The sequence below is a fragment of the Pocillopora verrucosa genome, chromosome 7, assembly GCF_036669915.1.
Source record: "Pocillopora verrucosa isolate sample1 chromosome 7, ASM3666991v2, whole genome shotgun sequence".
NCBI classification, from domain to species: domain Eukaryota; kingdom Metazoa; phylum Cnidaria; class Anthozoa; order Scleractinia; family Pocilloporidae; genus Pocillopora; species Pocillopora verrucosa.
Genome location: NC_089318.1, coordinates 14,138,306 through 14,161,156, shown reverse-complemented (window position 1 = coordinate 14,161,156; position 22,851 = coordinate 14,138,306). Strand labels below are relative to the sequence as shown.

Here is a 22,851-nt window from a genome sequence, read left to right as displayed (position 1 = left end):
TGTCGACAGTGCTACAGGTGCTTTTTGTGAAATCCTCGTTGATCTGGTTCATAAAAATACTGCCATTGAAAAAACCGCCACGCAATATACATTGTAACCAGACTTCAATAGAATAGGGTCTTTACTGAGGAATGGCTCTCACGACTAACGGTTAAAATTTTGGCCAATTTCTCGCGGCTAACGGTTAACCCAAAACGACGCAAAATGACACATTGTAGAAAGGAATATGTTTTATGGTTAACATCTTTTATGACTGGCGGTTCAGTAAAATTTGTCAGTTTTTACGCCTCACGGCTAAGATAACATGATCTCTTGCAACGGCTAAATGTTTTATGTTTGTTTTTTTATGTTTTTATTTGTGGCCCACGGTTAACTCCCATCAAGACCCTCATGGGGCCAAACTCGACATTCCACTTAAGCAACGATAGCCGCGATATTCTTCGAGTTTCTATCGTAAATTTCAGCCCAATAAATTTTAATGTGGTCATTATAAGAGAGACTAAAGGGCTGGGGCGGTGGATTAATTCTCACTGTAACACTGTTCTCCCAGAAACGATTTTAAAACCACATCTGAGTTTTACCCTTGAATAACCTTGGGGTTTCGATGACAACTTATCAGGGTTATCAAAATGTGTCTTTCTACTGATCTGTCAGAGGACAAAATCCCTAAGAAGAACATGAGGATTTGTTGGGTTGATGAGACACTCAAAGCAATGTACACGAGTACCTTTTAATTTTCTCAGATTTTCCCAATTTGCTGTGACATCGTTTCCGGGAAATAACAAAGAGCTGTCTTGGAAAATATATTGTAACGAAATCATAAGAAAATAAGAGGGAAGCACCTTAACGTAGTAAGGTTCTTAACAAAAAAAAACGGAAAGTAGTGTTTACACCTCACCAACGAGTTTTAGCGTGAACTTCTAAGTTAATCTGGTACAGATGAATGAAGGGCTAACGCTCGAAACGTCAGTTTTTTTTTCCTCTAATATTCCATTCTAATCGGCAAATTGACATGTACAGTTGTGTTTACGATGCATCTTGCCTGCCGAAACTCCTCCAAACATTCTTGGATCTCCACCAGCCTCAGTAACAGCCGCTCTTCCGGCTTCTCGAAGACGTTTGAACCTCGAACTTTGGGCGCCTTAATGTGATACAAAAACTACAGTTACAAATAAAACTACAATTACAAGTTTGCGCTTCTCAAAGCACCTTGAAACGACAAAATTTTCATGGGGTACGTAAGTTTGTGAAAAACGATATAAATGGTAATTTCGATATCTGAGAATCCAAAAACATCACCCATCTTGGTTTACACCTGGTAAATTCGATTGGTACACTTTGGAAGGAGTTTTATTCAAAAAAGGTTCCCTATTTCGAAAAAGACGCTTAGCCGCAAGTTATTGTACTGTGGTCGAAGTAAATGTCATTCGTGCATGCTCACATGCACAAAGTACTGCAGCTGCGTACTGTTGTTGACTCTCGTCACTTCTTTTTACTTGGGAGAGTCCAAACGCAAGTTTGTCCATGTTGATGAGTTCATTCACCGTCTCCAGCGTAGGCTGTACACCATCGACAATGCCTTTCACTGTCTCCTTGACTGACGACGCTAGTTTTTTAACCAAGGTTTTTTTGATTGCCTCGTTGTCTCCATGCAGAAGCTTCAGTTCGAGTTGAAGTTGTTTAATAGCTATGCCAGCCAATTGTTTAGTTCTTTTTTCTTTCTCCTCGACAATGCTGGCGTCCTTAAAGCAAAATAAAGTGAAGGAAACTTACTTACACTTTAGCAAGGCTCTTGCTTACTGAAATTGAGCTACGAAGCGGGCGCGCGAAAAACGTGGGGTTCGGGCAAAGTAAAAATACTGTATGCGAAAGAGAAAATGAAGTTCTGCCACTGTTTCCTTAACAAATGGAATCACACTTTTCACTCGCCTGCTCTTTCGCTCTTCACAACTGACTGGGAGCCCTAATAGGCTTATTATGACTTAAAAACCAATCGAATCGCCGTTTCTCTGTTTCGTCCCGTCGTTTCGCCGTTTGGTTATGTCATCGTGTTTCTTCGTCTCGTTACGTCACTGTTTTCTTCGTTTCGTCTTTCTTAAACTTACGTGTGAACTTACGGTGAAGCTGATTGCCGCGTAAAAGTCGCCGCTAAGACATTCATGCCTAACAGAGACCATAACGCCTTGACAGTTTCATAACTTTTTGACCATGACGTAGGTAAATTTACTTCAATCACTCGCGTACGTTAAGTTTTAAGGTTTCAATTCAATTGTTTTGGAAAATGTAAGTAAAGTGATCACCTTAAATTTAATCGAAAGAAAAACAATTGGCCAAAGTTGACCCGCGAAGGTTTGGAGTAATCTTAACCGTTTGGTACATTTTGCACCATGTGTAACTTAGTAAGGAATTGTCCATTGACTCATTCCCATTTGAGCGCAGTCAATAACGACGAAACGGAATTACGAAACGAAACAACGAAGTGGTGACATGACAAGACGAACGACAAAGCGAAGGAAAACAACGATATAACGAAACGACAAACCGAAACAACGGAAAAACGGAACGAAACAATGAAACGACGACTCGGCGAACATTTTGTCCACAATTTCACTTCTTAGCTTATTTATATATTTTATATATGACAATCTATCACAAACGTGATCACTGTATAAAAACCTCGAAGAATTTTCACTTTCTCAGTCAAATATGGTCATCAACCAAATGAGTTTTTAAACACCGAGAAACAACAAGGAAGAAAAAAAGCTTTTTACCTTAAAATCACTGAACTGGAAACCGGAAACATTCTCCATTGTTAATGTAATAAATTCCGTATATTCATGCCGCATGGCCGTGTTTGTCGGGAGGTAGTCGAATACATCCTCCTGTAAGGGAACAATGCCCGTGTGTAGTTCCCACTTCTCTGGATAAGGGAGGCTTGTATCTGTCAATAGATAAACAGCAACAAATTTTTCAAATCAAGCTAATAATGTGCTACACTTATATTTTACGCGACTTCCTGAGCGGATCTTGGTTACAGCATCTACAGAGATTTCACGCATCGTAGAGATCAGCTCTTAGCCGCGTGCAATAGTGAAACGTAAATGCTCAGAACCGATTCCAACATTTATTTCTCCAACCCTTTAAATTGAAAATTGAAATTGAGATTAAACTCGCTAATATTAACTGACCGGGCGTCACAAAGTTCCTTATCCAGTAAAATCCTGGGCTTTCGGGGGACAAAACAACTCGTGGCACCAGTCTCTTTTCCAGCAACATCTTGTAAAACGCGGCCCATAGCTCATCAGTGACGTAATCGTGGCCACTGGTGTGCAGGCCATAAACAAACATTCCTGTTTCAAAGAGCTTTACTTCAACATTTTCGATTTCCTCTCTACGACCATTGTCCTCTTTGAACACAGTCAGCATCCTGTTGTCCACGGACAGAGCACAAATCACAGGTTTTTCAGCGCAGAAACCGTTGGGAGCGTAACAACCTTTAAGTTTGAATGTCAAAAAATCATAAGAAATATAAGGAAAATCAACAGACCCTCTCTCTCTCTCTCTCTCGCTCGCATCAGTCTTGCGGGTTACTTTAACATACAGTTTTTTTATATATGGACATCAGAAATACTAATTTCACTTGCCTGAAATTCTCTCCGAGCAAAGATTAACCTGCTCAAGAAACCGATTTTCCCAAACAGCTACAAATTTATTCATTTCTTGACCCGTCACAGGAATCTGTAAAGAATGATTAAAAGCTCATCAAGTCAATTAGGATGATATCATCAGAATGAATGATTTTCGATTACTCTCAGCTAGGTCTTAAAAGTGTTCTTTGATAACCCTTTCGAATATGGCTTTGAATTTCATCCTTGCTATTAGGAGGGCCTTCAATAAAAACGGGTTTTAGCTAGAAATCCAAGTTTTCAAATTACTAATATTAATTGCTAATAGGCTAATTCTACTCACGCTAGGGCGATCGTACATCTTTGCTATTCTTCTTCGATGTTGATTTTCTCTGCGTATCAAGTAGGCGATACTTCCGTCAATTCCTCCTGATGATTTGAAGGTCTCCGGCTTCAAGGGTCCAGAGGCAAGTTTTCTAGACCATTCCTTCACGGCAGCCACCTGCTTTTCCATCTCTTCTAGGGATGCCTGAAATCCAAAAAGATCTTTTGTACGAACCACAACCCCTCCAACCTCAACAGAGTCAACGTTGCAATCGAAAAGCAGGTCTTTCCACCCATTCCAGTGAAACCTTAGGACCTCTGTCAATTTCTTGCAAAAGGTTCTGTGACTTGATGACTCGCGCTTGCTAAGGTAGCAAGAAAGCTCAATTGCAGGTGAGAACCACAGGTCTGGATCGTCTTCCTCTCTTCGGTTGAATCCTACTGCTTGAAGTTGGGCCATGAGCGATTGATTTCTTTTAAACGATAAAATCCGAGCTTGTATGTCAGTCTGAAACTTTGAACACAGGGCAAGGTCCACGTCGGAAGGTAGCAGCTGAAGAATTTCCAGAGTGAGAGACGCAAGGATTGGTTTTTTGCCGACGATCCCTAAAAGCCAACGACGCAGCAAAGGCTCCAGCACTGGGTCAAGAAATTCATTATTTCTCAATACAAATGGCGTCGGGCTTTCCTGCAGATGACATGGCTGCCTGGCAGAAGCCTCTCTGGCGCTTGATTCTTTATCTTCTTGGTTTGCCAAAACACAATTTCCACTCGCCTTCTTACTGAGAAATATTTCTGTAAATATAGACTTTAGCGTCTGGCCCCGAATTTTGTAGAGATCCCCCCTACTTCGCCCACCCTCACAATTTGTACAAAGCTCACTGCAAGCACCGACAACTATGTATGTGACATTGGCTTTGAGATTTTCGTTGAGTTTTAGAAGCCTCAAAATGCTGATAAAATCCCCAATTAATTTAGCTAGCCGAATGCGTTCCTTGATTGAACTTGACTTGATCCCTTCTCCTTCTGTGACTTCAAAACCACCTGCAGGAAAGATGACTGTTTTGATTTTTTCAGACACAGGTGCGACAAGTTGCAGAGCGTCGAAATCTAGACTAGCAATAGCATCAACGTCTCGCGACTTGAGATCACCGAGCGGTGTTTTCAGAAAAGCTACACACCAGGAGTCGATTGACCTTACTGTGCAATCTCCTGATTCCATCATTGCCTTTCGCCAAGTGCACAACCTGTTGAAACCAAATGGATCCTCTGAGTCATGTAGGTCTAGTAGTTGCTCATAGATGGCTAGAACACCTCCACAAGAGTTAATCATACCATAGCGAACAAACGATTTTAGAAGCTGCCACACAAAATCAGCTTCAGCGGAATCGGAGGGTATTATCTCGCCCGCTTCGTAATAAGATCGAACTTTTTCCAGCAGTGTCAGTGACTGCTCAAAAGAGGACCACGAAGAGACAATTTCTGTGATACTGACCCCTGCTTGACGGTCGACCTGGTAGAGTTCAAGTGCTCGTGTCCTTACCTCAATCGGCCATCGGCATTCAAGAATAGTATTTAGATACTTCAGGCTTGACTCGAGATTGCGGAAGCATCTGAGGTGAGATGAACGTATTTTATCCAATGTTGTACTGACAAGAATTTGAAATTTAAAGAATGCTTCATTGTCAGTGTCTTTCATCTCTTTTCCATGCCATCTGCATGCACTCAAAATAACCTCTGAACACTGAACAGCATGGTGTGGATTTTGGCTTGCCCAGAGGAAAACAATTTCCTTAGAGGATGCTTCTGTGAGAATTGACTCAAATATTTCCTGGTAATCATCGAAAAAAAAGTTGCAGCAAAAGCGAACTTCAGATTTAACCTGTTGTTGTGCTTCACAGACAAGTTTCCAAACGGAGCGGACATTTTCAGCGAGGTTTTCCATTGGGCCAAGTAGTCCAGTCAGACAGGCAATCAATTTCTGGGCCATTAAAACCGGTATAAGAACAGCCTCTTGTGTCTCCACGTTCGAAGACGTTGATCCCTCCTCGACCACGGATGTTGTGTAAGTGCTTCCGTTGAGTACTTCGGGCGCCGTTTTTCCCCGGTAGAACTTAAAAACCCCATTTTCAATCCTTACATCAGAGAGAAATAAAGATCTTTGACGATAGCCTTGCGTTCGAGAGAAAAGATAGCTAAGATCGAAAGCAAGAGCGGCATCCTTGTTTGAAAGTGGGTAATGGAAAATGAGCCACTCCAGCTCACAGCAAGCGATCCGTTTACTAATAAAGGCTGTTTCTTGTTGCCCAAAGAACTTGTCAAATACCGCTACAAGGAACTGACAGTGGTTTTCGTTCAACACCCATTCGTGCCGTGACGTTTCGTTTCTACTGATTATTTCTTGCAAACGACCGATTAGTTCACCTCTCTTTGATGGGGCGCTGGTGGTATTATAAGCTTTCCAAAGAAGTCGCGGGACTTCCAAAAACGAAAGCACCTCGTAGCTGAGAGAAGCTTTCCATCTCATGGCAATTTCTAAGAGAAATTTGTCTCTCTCCTGTTTTTCGACTGGTTTTTCGATGAAGTACGCGAAGTTGATAAACATAAAAGGAATCAGTTTTGTATGAACTTTACGAAGCAAATGCACCAGCTCTTTCAAAACTTCTAGAACGTCCTCCACTGACGAGAACCTGTCAATGGTCCTCTTTACAAAAGGTAACAAATGCATGAATAACCCTTCAACTAAGTCTTGCATGGAGGAAATAAACAGGAGAACTTCCACTGATTTAAGTTCGGAAGACACATCTGACATATTTTTGGACACGGCTTGGAAAAGATCATCAGTTTTGAGAGCTTGTGGAATTCTTGAGAGCTCATTTACCAATTTTGGATCACTCAATATGGCGATGATACGATCCATCTTCGCTTGGATCTCGTAACTGCCGGGAAGGTTACTTCGTGTCCCAGAAATGTATGGAATTAGACGCTTCAAGGCAGGTATCAAAGCAGTACAAATGTGAGTCGTACAAAGTAAAAAATCGCCCACTTTGCTAACGAGTTGCATTTTTTGCATACTCGACAACATGTCCGTATCAAGGATAGTTGTGGTAGCATTTACAAAGTTCCCTAGGCGGTTGTTTCCTCTAATGGAACAGGCTTGTGAAGAGGCTTGGGCGCCACTGCGTAAGTTAGCTTCTAAGTTGCGTCTCGATAGAGTGACGGCTGTTGATCGTGCTACATCTAGAAGTTGCCGAATTTCAAGTGATGAATCAAATCCCTGTGATTTTCGAAGAACAGGAAGGCAACAAAACAAGTCAATTTCCTTGTCAAACAGTCCTGAGGATATCAACTCAGCGACAACAGAAGTCCACACGTTTAGAACAAACGATGAGGAAAACTGGAAAGGAGACTTTAGAGCGCGAAACAGCTGGTCACATAAACCAAAATCGCTCTTAAAAGTCTCAACAATTACATGAACCAGTAGATCGAAGTACTCATTTCCTCCTTCTTTAAGGACGTCCGCGTGCGATTTCAATAGATCCAAGATATACCTGGAGCTCTTAAAACCAGTTTCAGATTCATTGTTCCACAGGTTCCTGATCACATTCAGTCTTCTGTCATTAGAAATTGGCACTGTCCACAACAATAACAGTGTGTCGAAAAAGACTCCAGCTGTGTTCTTCGGCCCTTTTCCATCAACAAATTTCTTAACAAGAGCAAAAATTTCACAAAAAGTATCATCTGTGCATTCAGGACTTGATGCGATTCTTTCAATAGATAGTTTTAGAGCTTCCTGATCCAGTTCCTGTAAACAGTCGTCTAAAGATGTAAGTTCACGAACGACGTTCAGTTTGGAACTAAATGACAATTGTTTACAAAAATGTAGGGATATTAAAACACTTGTGTCAAGTGTGGTCGCCAATCTGTGGTTCGCTGTTGCGCTATGAGTAATAGAAGCAAAAAGAAAAATCATCTCGCTCTTGGCTTCCTCTGTGCTGTCCTGTTCGCAAAACCACTCAAAAAATTTAACATTTGTTAGTTCGTTGATGGCGAAATGTGATTGACGCTGTTCCTGTGGTAATTGTAACACCAGTGCGGCCGCTTTCTGAATCAGCGCTAACACCTCAGGATGCGAGTCGATAGATTTTGGAATTAACTTTATGAGACAACCAAAAATGTTTTGCCAGAATGGCAACAAGAGTAACAAAGGGCGAGGAAGTCGTTCTAGGAAATTCAATATCCTCTTGGGCACTTCCCCTTCGTTGTTTGAGTCTTCCTCGACTTCCTCGAAAAGAGCCAACAAACAGACAAGAGCGTCGTGATTTGGATCATCTGGAAAAGCACCTCTCCAGAAATTCAGGATTTCCTTTAGCAGTTCACCACCTGAACGCAGTACTGAAACTTTCAAAACATGTTCAACCACTTTCTCAAAGAAGTCACTTTCCTTTCCATTTTTTTGGAAGAGCACTTCAAGAATGTGTCCCAACACTTCATTGGAAATACTTTTCGCTCCTAGTAACTGGAGTGACTGGGTAGCAATGTTAGGATGGACACAAAAGTGACTTATATGACTAAAGAATATTTTCATCCTTTCCTTGTCGTGAGGAATTCTGAAGTCGCTTCTGTTTATATGAATCTCTTTCAAAACTTCATAGTAATAGGAAATGGTAGATTGGTATGGAAAGTCACATAATTGAAATCTGCCTCTACCTGAAAAGAATGGTTCGATTTTCTTTCCGGAGAGATCAATCTCTGCCAGAGCAACGGCAAAACCACTGCTAACATTTGCTAATTCCAGGAGCTTCATCCACTTTACCAACAAAAAAGATGAAAGTGTTTGTTTCCCTTGCAACGTCGCATCCTTGACTAGTTTAATTGCAAGTTTTTCATCAGCAGTAGCAAGCCTCACCGTTTGACTAATTATTTCTAAGAGGTAGCTATCGTGTCGCCACCTTTCAAAAAGATCAAGAATTTTTTCAAAGAAATCGCTGGTAGTAACATCAAATCTGCCGAACATTTCAAAATTTGCCGATGATTTCAGCTCAGCTTTAATTCTTCTGTACTGAAAAGTCTGCACAAGTTCGAGCAACAGGGAAACAACTGTGATTGGTAGGCTTTGCTCGTTATCTGAGGGAAAACAGAATTTCAAAGCACTTAGGTAAAGGTCAAAAGAGACTCGCATCGGAACTTCTCTGCTGTAGCAAAAAGAAGCACAGATGTCAAAAAGCTTCGCTATATCTTGCAGAATTTGGACTGAAGATTCTCTTGCAGATTTTTGACGTGGCGTAACTCCTACATTGAAAATTTCAACGATGTGGTAACCCTGCAAACTCTGAATCTTATCAAAGAAGCTTTCCCGTTGTATTTTGTCTTTGAAGGGCAGCACCGCTAAGGTTGTCAGAACTGTTCCTAACTCTTTAGCATACTGACTAGAGAGGCTTGAATTCTGCTTCACAATCTGCTGAATATGTATTAGAACACTGTATGGCAGCTCTAATGTTTCAAGTTCTATCTTCTCATCCATCGTCACTCAAAAACGGAGCTGATTTTACCTTGCAGATTTCTGTATCTATTAAGCATCACTTCACTGGGTCTGTCAGTGGACTCACACTTTTCCTTTAAAGGTAAATCGAACGCTCAATTGAACAACTTAAACAAATTCTAATTTTATTTCTCGAGAAACTTAGTAATTAAAAAATACAACCAAACTAACCATCAGATACTAACGTGTGGTACTGATAAGCAAACAGATTAATTTATGAGGGCTTTTCACACCCTCTTCCAATGTTCGAGCACTCTTGTGGGCGAAAATTACTTTAAGTGGATGCAAACAATTTTGCTGACGACCAAAAAAAAAAAAACCTTTGATTTTCAGCTTCAGTTAGGTTTGGAACATACTCCAACTACACCGCTAACAACACAATAATTGTTGCTCTAAACGTGAGAAAAACCACGTCGTTGTCAGTAAGCATTTAATAGGGGGAGGGGTTTATTGGATAATAGGGTCATAACAGGATAACTACAAGAATTCTCTCTTAGACCTCGTCAGATAAAAATGTGGAAACTTTTATTGCAAAGTGGTACTTCGATGGAGTGTTCTAGAACGTCATAAGGCAGAATAATTTGGCAACTTGTCGAAACTACTTGATATGAAGCTAAGGAACACCCTTTCCTGGTGTGATTTTTAGTTATCAAAGATCCCTTTCAGAAATGGGATCATCGTATTCAACACATTTTCATTGAAAGTTTATGAATTACTGGTTGATTCAAATTAAGAACGGTTCGATGCTTTTCACGACTTTAGATAAGTCATTCTCGTTCAGACGTTTCTGAGCGGATCTTTTGAATGCAATGTAGAATCTGAACATCAGTGAACAGTAACAGGAGCACTCTAAAAGACAGTAGCTATATTTGGAAAAAAAATTACAACGATTGCATTTCAAACCGATCAAACCATGGAAGACGAGCTGGTGCAGAATTTGTCAAAATATCGTTGTTATTAATTTTCTCAGCTAAACACCGCTCTGGAAAATTCAATATTCAGACTGACTGAGTAATTCCAGCTGTTCTGAAACTCCCACGTTCGAACATGAATAAGTTAAGTGCAATTTTTAAACGGCGACAAATCCCTGAAACGTTCAAAGTTTTTGAGCTCAGTCCTAGCGACGAGGCGAACCAATGCTTCATGCTGTATCTGATCTTCTCAAATATGAAGTATATCCGTTGACAACATTTGCTACGTACTTTGAAGCCTTTCACGGGTAGTTTTTGAATGGAAAAGATCTAGAATCGAAGAAAATAGAAACTTACGTCAAACTTACTGTGCCTTCCTCTTGATATCCTCAGCCTCATCAGAAAATTTCATTTCATCTTTCACTTCTGAGAAATATTGATACTCGGAAAACAATCGATCGGTTGTACCGCTGACACAGATGCGCGGTTACACAGCCTGCCTGTCGTACGCGTGTCACCAGAGAAAGATAAAGATTCGGAAAAATTCTCTACACGTTCGGAAATTATAGTTTTGAGAAATTGTAACAAATTTTGAGGCTTTTAAAATATCAATATCTATGTCACATCTAGAAGATAGATAATTTATCTGCCTCAAGATGGATGATGTATCAAGGCTATTTGGTTTGAGTTTGTGCATGTTCGTTGGATGTTATCTAGCGGGTGCAATTCCTCTGGCCTTCACGATGTCTGAGGTAAGCTTGTCATCGGAAAGATTCCAATGCTTATGCGAGCTGATATTCGGTGGAAAAGCCGCAAAAGTTACGATCGCAAACCATTAGTGTCAGTAAGCTAGAACCAAAACGTGTCCCAATGCTGGGATAAATCTTTTAACCGCTGTACATAAAAATAACAACGATAAATTTCGGTTTCAGATCAGCGTTAGACTGAAAATTTATTTAATTGCAAATTTGATTGTGAAAGCTTTAATCTTTTGCCTTGGTCAGCTTGTAAAAAGGTAAAGCTCAGAGGGTTGTTTACCGGCATAAAATCACCTTAATCATTAATTCAATGATGCATCAGTATCAAGAAACGGGGAAGTTGTTCTTTTTACTCGACCATTGCTTGATTAACCGTCTGATGTGAGTCAATTTAATGGATCAAACGGCCAGAATTTACGTGGAACTCAGAAATCTTATTTGTTTTCACTCCTCACTGACGGATCGATATGGTAATGATATTTGTTTAGATTAGTTTTGCCCACCGTGCAATTTTACTTCTCTTTGTTCTTGGAAGTGCAAATAAAATTTAACAACACAGAGAATCGAATCATAATGAAAGAAAACATTATATAATTTCTGATGATTTTGATTTTTTTTTTGTGTTGAAGTTTTATTTATTATTTGTCACTCATACAGTATTTTTGTTGTTGTTGTTTTAAACAGAAGAGACTGAGGATGGTCAGTATTCTAGGGGCAGGTCTGTTGGTGGGAACTGCACTTGCTGTTATTATTCCAGAAGGGGTTCATGCTTTATATGAGTCAGATCAACATGGTGAGAAGTCTGTGTCTTTTCTAAGAATGATTACACAATACCTTTAACCCTTTAATTCCCAGATCAAATTTGTAATTTTCCTTACTGTCAACTGCACAATTCTTATGTCGGTTCTGAGAATTTAGTATTGGATCAACTAATTATTCCCAAATTTATATTTTTCTTTATTCTCATCACTTATCTGGTTGATATTGTATTGATATTGTAGGGAGAAATTGTGTCTTGGTCACTCATGGGAGTTAAAGGGTTAAAAGGGGTGATAAATGGTTCCCTGAGAAATAGTGAGTTTTAATAACTCTTTAGATCTTGCCAGCCTTTGTAATGAGTCTCGAGATTCTCTTTAATTTATAAATAAGTGTTTTTGTTGGGCTCAAGGTTTTCTTTCCATAAAAGTTCTTAATGACTGTGTACACCTGAATATCCTGTGTTTGAACTGAAGATTGATTAATGAAGACGAGGGTGATCATTGCCATTAAATTGAACACTGTTTGCAATAGTGAAAAAAAAGCCTGGAAATTCTTTTTTTTAGGCTTTATTTTCACTACACCTTAAGAAGTGTTCATAACTGTAAAGATCACTCTCATTTTCATTGTAAACGCTTAGAATTTGTTTTGTTTTTTTTTGTTTTGTTTTTTTTTCTAAGCTAAAGGTCTTTTTTAAACGCTAGGTATTTGCTTTTAGTTGTCCCTGCAACAAACAAATGTCTCTGTAAAATCACTGCCATTTGAAATTGTTGTGATATACATCCAGCTCGGTTGATACATCTCCAAAATGGATTTCAATTTAAACATTTTCTTGTCATCGTCATCAGTACTTTACATTTACTCTGAGTAAAGCAAATTTAAAGTAAGGTTTACAGCTAAACATCCTTTAATTTGGGTCATGGATTTCTAATATAGGGGTCTTGGCATAGGTGTCATTTGCAATGAAAGTAAACACAACAGTATCAGCTATGCTTAAAATAAAAAATTATATATACATAAATTATATATAAATAAATAAATGACAAAGAGTGGGGATACAATTATTTTCATCAATTCAGAGAGGTCTGCAATAAAAATGACATATGTGTGTAATTTCTTCGAAACGGTCTTTGTGTCCATAGATGCTTGGTTACTTTTATCAGCATCCCATGACCACTAAAGCTCCACCCTTTAGAGAGAAAACTAAGTAGGGAAAAAAGGAACATGAGCACCATTAAAGCAAGCAAGCACTCCAAAAACAACTTTGTTGAAGAGCATTTAAAATGGAAATTATGTGAGATTTATGTCTGTGAATGAAAGATAGTATTAAATCTTTTAACTTTATTTCTATTTTTTTTGTAAAGTACATTCTTCCCATACCCATGGTGCACACAAGCACTTGGCAGGTACTAACATAGATGCAACGCAGTCTCATGAAGACCATGATGAAGCTCATACACAAGTAGATGTACTAAAGAACCAGATTTCTCAAGTTGAACCTGACGTATTTATTGGTCTTTCCTTATGCTGTGGATTTGTGTTCATGCTACTGATTGATCATATCAGTGGGGGCCACGCACATGCTCCCCCTACATCAGGTGTGTGTTATTCAACTCTAGTACATAGCATTCTCCTCAATGAGTCTCTCGCAAAGAAAAAAAACAAAACAAAACAAAAAACAGTTTTATGTGTTCACCAGAATGATCACACACACAAGAGAGGATGTTTCCTTGCAAACCATGCCTGTGCATAGCAGTAACTTTTGAATTTAGTCAGAGCTCTTGATTTAGGATACTGGTCCAAAAAAATGCAGAATTTGAGAAGAAAGTGTGAGTAACTTGCATGAAATTCCTCTCAGAATCTGCATTTTGTGTGGGATGTAATGCAATACATTTTAAATGTATATCAGGAAACGGAAAAAGATAGTGTCACTCCATGTACCTTAACCGTGGCATTGTTGTAAGCTTTTATGAAAGGTCTTTGCTCTTTATTTCTCAAACAGGATGTCAATGAAGGTTCTGTACTTGTTTGTAATTATGTGTAAATTCAGCCTTGTTTTCTTTTACATTTGCAAATAAATTATTTGTATCTTAATGTGGTGTAGATCCAGAAGGAAATGGCAGACAAAGACACAGTAAAATCACAGCAACAGTAGGTCTAGTTGTTCATGCCGCAGGTAAGTGTTAGTTTTGTTTTGCTTAGGGTTTTTTCATTTATTATATTCTAAGTGGCTAAATAAAAAATTCTAATTTTCAACCACCAACCCTCAAGGCGCCAGCTTTTAAGTCCATCTACATTTTTACATGACTGTACAAATGATAAGTGAAGCTTGTTTGTTGACTAACATACTAAGCTGTATCAATGGTAGGTTATGGCATTATCATTACTTTACTGCTCCAAAAGAAATCTATGATTTAGGAAAGGAAATTGTAGCAGTAGTGTTAAATAAATACATAGCCTCAAGTGGACCTTTGATGATGACCTTTTTTTTCGGTAGCTGATGGTGTTGCCCTTGGTGCAGCTGTTACAACATCAAAAACTGAAGTTGAAGTAATTGTGTTTGTAGCTATCATGTTGCATAAGGTATGGGTTTTTTTTTTTTTTGGTAATCTTGCCTGGTGTAAAATTGAATTTGTGTGTCCTCTTGGGGAAGGAATGTTTTGCTTACTATGAAAAGTAGTCATTGGTCTTCTGCTCAGTGAAGTCTCCAAGGACTAGTAAAGCATTGCTAGGCTCATTTACAGTACATATAGTTTATTAAATTCTGGTAATACTATTTATTTCTTTTTTTAGGCACCAGCTGCATTTGGTTTATCAACATTTCTTCTTCATGAAGTGAGTCTATCGTTGTGTTTACCTTCTTGTAATATTTTAACAATTTCTCAATCTTTTTAAAATCCAATGTTCAGTCCTATTGGCTGGTGGAATTGTATTATTTAATAGCAATGTAAGGCACAATGCATATGCATTTACAGCCTACTTGAACACCATCTTCCTTATTTTAAGTCTTAATTCAAGTATTTTTCATGGCTCTTCAGACACACTACACACTAATTGACTAATTGACTGAGCTTTGTCAGGCTTGAAATACATGTATTTGGCTTGAGATTTTGAGGCACAAACTGAGAGCAGTAAGGTCCCTGCCTCATGAGATAGTTCATCTGGCGCGACCCAACTCAGTGGATTAGTACTTAATCATATGATCACTAAGGCATGATTTGATAGTAGGGAGGGAGGTAGGCTGTACAAGTACAAAAATTTTTATAAGAAGACTTTTTGTTACATCTTTGATCTCCTGTTCCGAGGCACAAAGCAACAGAACCTCAAAAGTGCTTACCTGACAAGACTACTTATTCCAGACTAGCTCCTGTCAAATGGTCTGGCTTTACACACATGAGCTTTCTCTTTCTCTGAGTATTGAGCTGTATAGGTCACATTATAGAGATTTCTATTATTTGTTATTTATTTTGGGTTTCTATCTCAGGGTCTTGTTAGAACTAGAATACGTAAACATCTTATGGTGTTTGCTGCAGCAGCACCAGTGATGGCTTTGGTGACTTACTTTGGTCTTAGTCAGGTAATAAAGTAATAATCATGATGCTATTTTATCATTTTATGGCAAAGTTTGAAGTAGATGTAAATTCCATTGACTCTTTGACCCATAAGGGCCTATTTACACGGTACGACTTTGTCGCATGCGACAAGCTTACGAGAGGCTTACGACACGAATTGTTTCGTGTAAATCAAACCTACAACTCGCTTACGACTCTTAAGTCATGTCGTAGGCCTGTCGTAAGCTTGTCGCATGCGACAAAGTCGTGCCGTGTAAATAGGCCTTAAGAGTGACTGGCATTTAATCTCTCCTTACAATATCACCCCTAAATCTCATGTACAGGTCGCAAGAATAAAGGAAGTGATGAGAACTCTAAGAAGCTCTAGTTTAAGATTGTTTAATTATTCCTTTTTGTGAGCACCTTAGGATGTGTATAGAGAACAGTTTGGGGAATATTACACTGATGTTAGGGTGTAAAGGATTAAGACTGTTTTTAATTGTAATCGGTTTTGATGTCAGTGAGGTACAGTATATTTAATTTATTTTAACAGCAATTTTCTGAGATCCATTGTTTACATTTCACCCAATAAAGATCCATCTACTGCCATTTATTTGTATTAGCTAAGAGATGAATGATTTCGTGATGGTTTTTCTTATCATTTACTCCAAACAGAGCAGTAAAGAAGTACTATCCAGTGTGAAGGGGACTGGAATAGCCATGCTGTTTTCAGCTGGGACATTTCTTTATGTTGCCACAGTTCATGTCCTACCAGAACTTATGAGTATGAATACGCATTGTGACAGTAGTTCAGACCAAGGCCGGTCTGACAAAATGCAAAGGACTGATCTTTTCTTGATGGTGTTTGGAATTGTGTCACCTCTTTTACTTTCCCAAACACATAGCCATCATTAATGCCTCTGTTATTTTTACTGGATTTGCATTATGTTTTTTCTTGACCTCTGTGGCATGGTCACACAGTAACCATGTGAAAATATACAAAAAACTGAAACCCCAAGTGTGAGCATTTTGCTTTGCATGTACACTGCAAGTGCATGATTGTTCAGGGAGGGGTTTCTGGACAGGCCTTTCACATGTGCAGTGAAGTTGTTGTAGGTTCATATTACTATCCTTTATGGATAATGCCTTATGTGTAAAATCTTGTAAAATTCATTCAATACTTATGTATGTTTGAAGAGGGTTTGTAAAAAATATGGAATTCTTGAAAGCATATGGAATTTTGCCACTAATAATGATTTTAAGACCCCTAAAAAGATCAAGTTTTGAAATGCAAAAATTCAGGAGTTTACTCTCAACCGATAGCAATTGCTAATTGTTTGTTGGAGACTATGGTATATCAAGAGATCTTACCTTGGCTAAAATGTCAAGTTACTTCATAGCTAGAAAGGTCTGAGAATTTTCAATTCAGATACAAATGCACAACAATTCCTACTAAGTTCAAATTAAGTGATTTATAATAGTAACAGGACCAAGTGGAGTAATTCCATCTGTAATCACACAGTACCAGTGATTAACAAAATTGGATGACTGCTAAGCGAGAGTCCAATTTGTCAGTCACTTGTATGATTACAGACAGAATTGGACGACAAGAAGTCCTGTTCCCAATTAATCATAGCCATTACAATTTCCAAAGACAACAAATACATTTTGGTCAAATATCTCTGGTAGAGACAATGTCTAAAGTAAAAAAAATTTCTCCATTTTAGAAATTCCTCAATTCATTTTAGACTTACTGGTTGTTCCTATGGTTATTGTGATTAATTCTGTAATTAGTGAATTTGGCTGAGTGGACTTTTGGCTGCCTCAAATGTCCAATTACAGGTGTCTGATTACAGCCAACTGTCCATTTACCATTTATGCCATCTGATCACAGCTGTACAGATGGATTAGTGAAAAATAAAGCAGCTAATACACCAATTACATTTGAGGAAATGGTAATGGTTATGATTAGACTCATAGCTTTTAAGAATGAAGATGATGTTTACAACACTCTTAGATTTTGTAAACAAAAATGTGTACAATTTATGGGTTTACTAGTAGGTCTATTAAAGTGGTAAAAAGACTTTGCTGACATGGGAAAGAGAAGTGGAGGGTACAGTGTTACTTACATTGGAAGAATGAGACATCATATAAAAAATATATATATAAATAATCTCATGCTGCCTTAGGTTGGCCTCGGAATGTAAATGTATGTGTGTGTACATTAAAACATTATGAGTTAATTTATAAGGGGTCATGCAAGCTAGGGGGAAAATGCTCTTTGCAAAATATTAGAGATAAGGTACAGCTTTTTAACCCTTTAACTCCCATCCATGAGTGACCAAGACAGAATTTCTCCTTACAATATCAATACAATATCAAGCAGACAAATGATGAGAATAGAGAAAAATCATAACTAGGGGATTATTAGTTGAGCTAATACCAAATTCTCCAAACTAACATCAGAAGAATCATATGGCAGACATTAAGGAGAATTACTAATGAGATCTTGGGAGTCAAAGGATTAAATCAATAAGTACAGCAAGCTTGGGAAGATGGATCTCATCTGATGAATAAACAAAATCAAACACACTTATTTATTTCTTGACTTGAGAGGTACTGTGAAGTAATCATAGGGAAAAGAGACAGAAGTAGTAGTTGACAGCATGTATTGCCAATTAAATTCATTCTATGATTGTACAGAAACTTGACCTGTGGAGAGACTGTCAGAACATGCAATTGCATTCCATCATTTTCAATTGGATTCCTGTTTGCTATATGTGCTCAGAGTGCTATTTGGTCTATGTTCTGTGAACTGTATTAAGCACATGATCAGGCACCAAAGTAAAGTTGCATTGCAGTTGTGTGGTGAATTTCACAGAAAGCACAATACAATCGACTCTTCTGCAGTGTTTGATGCAATGGTAAACGGCCCAATTTAAGGTCTTGTCAACACTTTGTTAAACAATCAGAGAACACAACAACCACAGGGGATCACTGTGAATACATGTAATAATGGTATGATATGCTTTTGAGAAAGTACAGAGAAGTAATGACACAGCATTTTGGAATCATCTGTCAGTTTTATGGTGGAGAGGAGAACTCAGCCCTAGAAGTACATCTAATTTAAATTACAATTTGTTTGGCTTGAACAGCATTTTGAAAACATTCTCTCTTTGTTGTACATAATGCACAATTTCTTTAAATCAGTGTAGATGGTTGGCATAACTTAATTTTTGATACAAAGTTGTATCCTCTCACTTTGCTACAAGGCAGTACAGAAATGGTGTAAGCCTTTCCAAGCTTGTTCAACTCTTCTTGGAGATGGCAATAACTATTTTTTTTCAGAGCCTGAGTTACATCTTTCGTTCTTCTATAACCTTTAAACTCCCAGAAGCAACTGAAATGCACTTACTTCTTTGTATGATATCCATAAATTACCAAGCAAACAGGTAATGAGAATATTCAAACTTATCAGGTAGAAGCTGTTACTTTGATTAAACACTAAATTTTCATAATTAATTTGGAAGGAAATGTCTGGCAGCTACAGTAGAGAAGAAAATTAAGAGTTTAACTCTTGCCTCATCTATGCACAGCCCAGATTATGTTTAACAGATTCAGTAAGGGCAGAGCTAGAAACCAGGTTGGGTTGAAGGTAAATTTAAGTGAAGTTCAAACCATGCTAATTGGACAAAGTTTAAATTTTTTAATAGAATATATACATTTTTTAATTTTGTGTTACTTTCTATATATATTTTTTGTGGTGGTATTTTGATGATTGGGGATGGGGTCAGCACATTTAAGCCTGCAGGCTGTTTAAGATGAAACCAATCCTGCTATTAAAATTGGTCAGCACATACATTGTAACATACTTGCTTTATTTCCAAAAAAAATTAACTACAATGATACATGTAGTATTAACAGGGTAATATGCTTCTTAGATCCAATTAAAGTTAACCTCTTGAAGTAAAGTAGTCCCCTTAATACTAAATTTGTTATTATCCTCAACATTACGAATTCTACATTTATTGCAGCAGATACAATGAAATTTAATATATCAGTATATCATTTTTTACATATGATTATTTAATATTTTTGTAAAGCCATAATAATATCCTACAGTTGCAATGTTGAACTGTACTGTTGGTATTATAAGAGAAAAACCATCAGTGGGATCCAGTTACAACTCTACCTCATTTGGGTGAAATGATTTTGTCAAATAAACTAAAATAAAATCATGAAAAAAAAATAAGGGAAAACATAACCCAATTTGATGAGAAAAATGGTTAAAAGTTTAATATCGTAGGCAATTGTGTGTTATATGTACATAAGGAAAATCCTACAGGTTATAAAAAAGTTAATAAAAAGAATCATACAGTGTAATAATTCAACCCTTTAACTCCTTGTATGGTGGGAAGGGATGTTAATTCTTACAACTAGGAATTAGGTCAAATTTTCAGGCTAAGCCAAGAAATTTGTAGTAATAATCATATCTATTCCAAACCGGAGCAAGTTTCATTTACATCTTGAGTTAAAGCGTATATACAAGAGTATTACCAAAGCACAAAGCGCGCTTGACTTACTTTTTTTCCTTCAAAATACTGCTTACACTTGTTCAACATCTGTACTTTGTTTATTCACTCTGTCACTAATAATTGTATTTTCATTTCTTGACTCTGGGTAGAACTGTTCCACTGCAGAGTGAATTTTTCTTTCCAAGCTTACTCTTTCCAAGCCTTTGAATGATTTTCCCTCAGTTAAAAGTTTTAATAGTAATGCTGGAAGAACCCCAGTGAGAACTACGGCGACGACGGAGAAAATAGCGGAAACGTCATTTTCACTTCCGTAAAAAGCAATTGAATATACCACTAAAAACAAAAATATCAAAATCAAAACCATATTGCGAAGCATGCGACAAATTTCAGATTTAACTGGCAAAACTATGTTGCACACAAACCAATAAAGCCTGGTCGGTATTGTGACGTTGGAATGAAAGCTTCCGGTATTCTTATGTAATTCCCATAGGCATGTTGATATCATCCCCTTGACCTCTTTGTATCTGTTCTGAAAATTAGCGTAACAGAGATAAATGTTTGTAATAATTACAAGGACGAAAGCTACATATGGCGTTACATTACCTGCGTTTAGGGCGATTCCCACGATAGTATACGCTACAGTACTGGTAAAAAATCGACAAGAAGAGGTCAACAAAGTTATGGTAAAAAATAAAATTGCATAAGAGCACATTACCAATACCAGCATTGTAAAAACTCCAATTACCCTATTCAAAACACGGTATTCGCCAAAAGCTCTGGTTACTCTACGCCATGTCTTTAGAGAAAAAATGAAAAAAAGGGTATAGAAAGGTGAGAAAATAACTAGAAAGCAAACTTGCATAACAAGACAGAGGAAGATGAAGAATACTTCACCAAAAATGGCCAAAAGTAGTGTAAGAAAAAAAGAAAATATGACCCAGGCAGCACAAAGTGCGCTCCTCATTCGGGAAATTTTATGATTACTTATTGTTGTCGAACACGTGAAGGTATTAAACAGCGTGTTTAACCTACGTAGATACCAATTTGTAAAAATCGGCACCAAATTGTAGACTCCATATCTCAGTAAGTTCAAATGAACACGTATTTCATCTCCCACTGAGCTTCGTTCGATATCTAGTAAAGGAAACCGAAGCAGCTTAGATAATCTACCGCATAAACAACGCCTTGTAATCTGATTTGATAGTAATAAATCTTTCGGTCTTAGAAAAAAGCAAGGAAAAGAGACACAGATTGAATAGGCAATGAATAAGACGGGATTAAATGAACTACGGTCTATTTTTTTCCTTAAGGCTTCATCCATGTGTCTTTTGTTTATCGCTAAATTGAGCCCCAACTGAACGTAGATAGGAAGTGGACAAAGAAAGACGAGCATAAAAGCTAACTTAAGGTTGAACGAGAACCTCGAGTCAGGCAGTCGTTGAACAACTTGAAATAAAAGAGTTGAAATAGTCAACGGAGTGGCATCATCCACGGCAATCCCATCGTCCTCCTCATCATCCTGATTGATTTCAACATATCCATTTCTCGTGTGATGCAAACGATCGGCGTGCCGACCTCTGTCTTCCGTAGGGCGATCTTCGGCCTTGTCACACTCTCGCTGAAGGCTAAATATATAATCTGGCAGTGCCAATGGAAACGCCGGAAAAAAAAGGACCAAGAAAATACCAATGAGAGTAAGAATGGTATCGAGCAGCTCTGCCCAGTGGCTTCTGCTAACAGTTTTACACCGGACCTGATGAGATTCAAGATTGTTAGGCGATATTTTACAGCACCGATATTTAATATGTTTACTATCTTTCCCTATTATCACTCCCACACAGACTACTTGTGACTGTAAATCACTAGAGTTTTTTTTCTTAACGGTATATATTCTAACAGCATTTTCCCAATAGCCATGTTTTGGCTGGATGAGTTCAAACTCGCTACACATCCTGTTGGTTTATCCGCCAAATGCACGTCCAGACTTGTCACCCGATACTTTAACAATCCCAGTGATAAAACATCGTAATTTTCGGGCAAAGAAAGCATATGTTCCTTGATTGACTTTGCCCAAACCCATCTTTCTGGAAGAAATTTGTCCGGTAACTTCAATGGATGGTAGCTTCCGTTTCCAATCTTTAAATTCAAATAAACCATTTTCACACGTTTTTTGGATGCTTGGTGGCGAAATTCCGTGGAAATATCCTTATCAGTGGGTAAAAGTCTGCAGTCAACATCCCGCTCGGCAGTTAAGAAATGTATGAAGGGGTAAACGTATAGTAGAGAGAGGTACATGACATGTAGAGACATTTTTCACCGATACTTCTGGGTTCTACAGGACAGCGATAATATTCTTAAACTTTCGATTTACAGTTACTTACTCTAGATTGGTTTCTGCTTTTGACTTGTTAAGACGTGTAGACCACATGATCTTTATTATTTTGTTACTTTGGAAACAGGACGAGAAAATAAAGTGTTAATGACCTCTTTCGCAGCTCTCTCTCTCTTCCGTCACGCATCCTAGTAGGCTGGAAGTCTTCCAGGCTCTCTGGAAAACTAGCTTTCTAATCGGCATCAGCAGTATTTAGATCAGAAATCTTAGAAATCAGGTCTTATTCAAATGAAAATTGTAAAAATTATGGAATCTAAATCCAAACTATAGCAAATGCTAATTGTACATAAAAAGTGTACATACACCTTTATTCAAATTCTATATACAAAATAAATTTATATATAAAAATTTGAAAAGGGGAGTTTGGAGGTTAGCCCTATATAACAACTCCCCTGAATAAAAAATAAAAAGTAACAAATGTAGAACTATGTACAGAAAAAAAAAAAAAAAAAAAGA

General features: G+C 37.9%; 3 protein-coding genes and 1 pseudogene across 5 annotated transcripts; 1 reads left to right on the top strand and 3 right to left on the bottom strand.

Moving 5' to 3' along the window:
- Positions 1-729: 729 nt before the first annotated feature.
- Positions 730-10,848, bottom strand: LOC131778634 (uncharacterized). Of its 3 annotated transcripts, none has more exons than XM_066169940.1 (6): positions 10,761-10,848; positions 3,970-9,566; positions 3,645-3,738; positions 3,189-3,494; positions 2,772-2,941; positions 730-1,742 (listed from the first exon to the last, which is right to left on the bottom strand). In XM_066169940.1, exons 2-6 carry the CDS (start codon positions 9,472-9,474, stop codon positions 1,398-1,400), a joined length of 6,420 nt encoding a protein of 2,139 aa, XP_066026037.1. In that variant the 5' UTR covers positions 9,475-9,566; positions 10,761-10,848; the 3' UTR covers positions 730-1,397. The 3 variants fall into 3 exon arrangements, with proteins under 3 accessions (XP_066026037.1, XP_066026038.1, XP_066026036.1); XM_066169941.1 differs by having other exon boundaries at positions 10,772-10,821; XM_066169939.1 differs by lacking the exon at positions 10,761-10,848 and adding an exon at positions 9,813-10,723.
- Positions 10,849-10,914: 66 nt separating this feature from the next.
- LOC131778638 (zinc transporter ZIP9) lies at positions 10,915-17,406 on the top strand. Its single transcript, XM_059095052.2, has 8 exons — positions 10,915-11,155; positions 11,846-11,954; positions 13,282-13,515; positions 14,022-14,093; positions 14,415-14,500; positions 14,711-14,752; positions 15,402-15,494; positions 16,144-17,406. The coding sequence occupies exons 1-8, from the start codon at positions 11,060-11,062 to the stop codon at positions 16,381-16,383; spliced, it is 972 nt and encodes a 323-aa protein (XP_058951035.1). The 5' UTR covers positions 10,915-11,059; the 3' UTR covers positions 16,384-17,406.
- A 1,810-nt stretch (positions 17,407-19,216) lies between these two features.
- Positions 19,217-21,438, bottom strand: LOC136282179 (uncharacterized). The gene has a single exon (XM_066169499.1). It carries the CDS (start codon positions 21,394-21,396, stop codon positions 20,074-20,076), a length of 1,323 nt encoding a protein of 440 aa, XP_066025596.1. The 5' UTR covers positions 21,397-21,438; the 3' UTR covers positions 19,217-20,073.
- Positions 20,778-22,376, bottom strand: LOC136282180 (uncharacterized; annotated as a pseudogene).
- Between the last annotated feature and the right edge of the window lie 475 nt (positions 22,377-22,851).

Bases quoted from the DNA above. Each gene is read 5' to 3' on its own strand.
- LOC131778634 (XM_066169940.1), bottom strand. From the start codon at position 9,474: ATGGATGAGAAGATAGAACTTGAAACATTAGAGCTGCCATACAGTGTT. The intron at 3,495-3,644 runs GCAAGTGAAATT...TCAAACTTAAAG, and splicing joins TTGCTCGGAGAGAATTTCAG to GTTGTTACGCTCCCAACGGT. The intron at 1,743-2,771 runs GTAAAAAGCTTT...TTTTGCTTTAAG, and splicing joins TCCAGTTCAGTGATTTTAAG to GACGCCAGCATTGTCGAGGA.
- LOC131778638 (XM_059095052.2), top strand. From the start codon at position 11,060: ATGGATGATGTATCAAGGCTATTTGGTTTGAGTTTGTGCATGTTCGTT. The intron at 11,156-11,845 runs GTAAGCTTGTCA...TGTTTTAAACAG, and splicing joins TGGCCTTCACGATGTCTGAG to AAGAGACTGAGGATGGTCAG. The intron at 14,753-15,401 runs GTGAGTCTATCG...TTTCTATCTCAG, and splicing joins CAACATTTCTTCTTCATGAA to GGTCTTGTTAGAACTAGAAT.
- LOC136282179 (XM_066169499.1), bottom strand. From the start codon at position 21,396: ATGCTCGTCTTTCTTTGTCCACTTCCTATCTACGTTCAGTTGGGGCTC.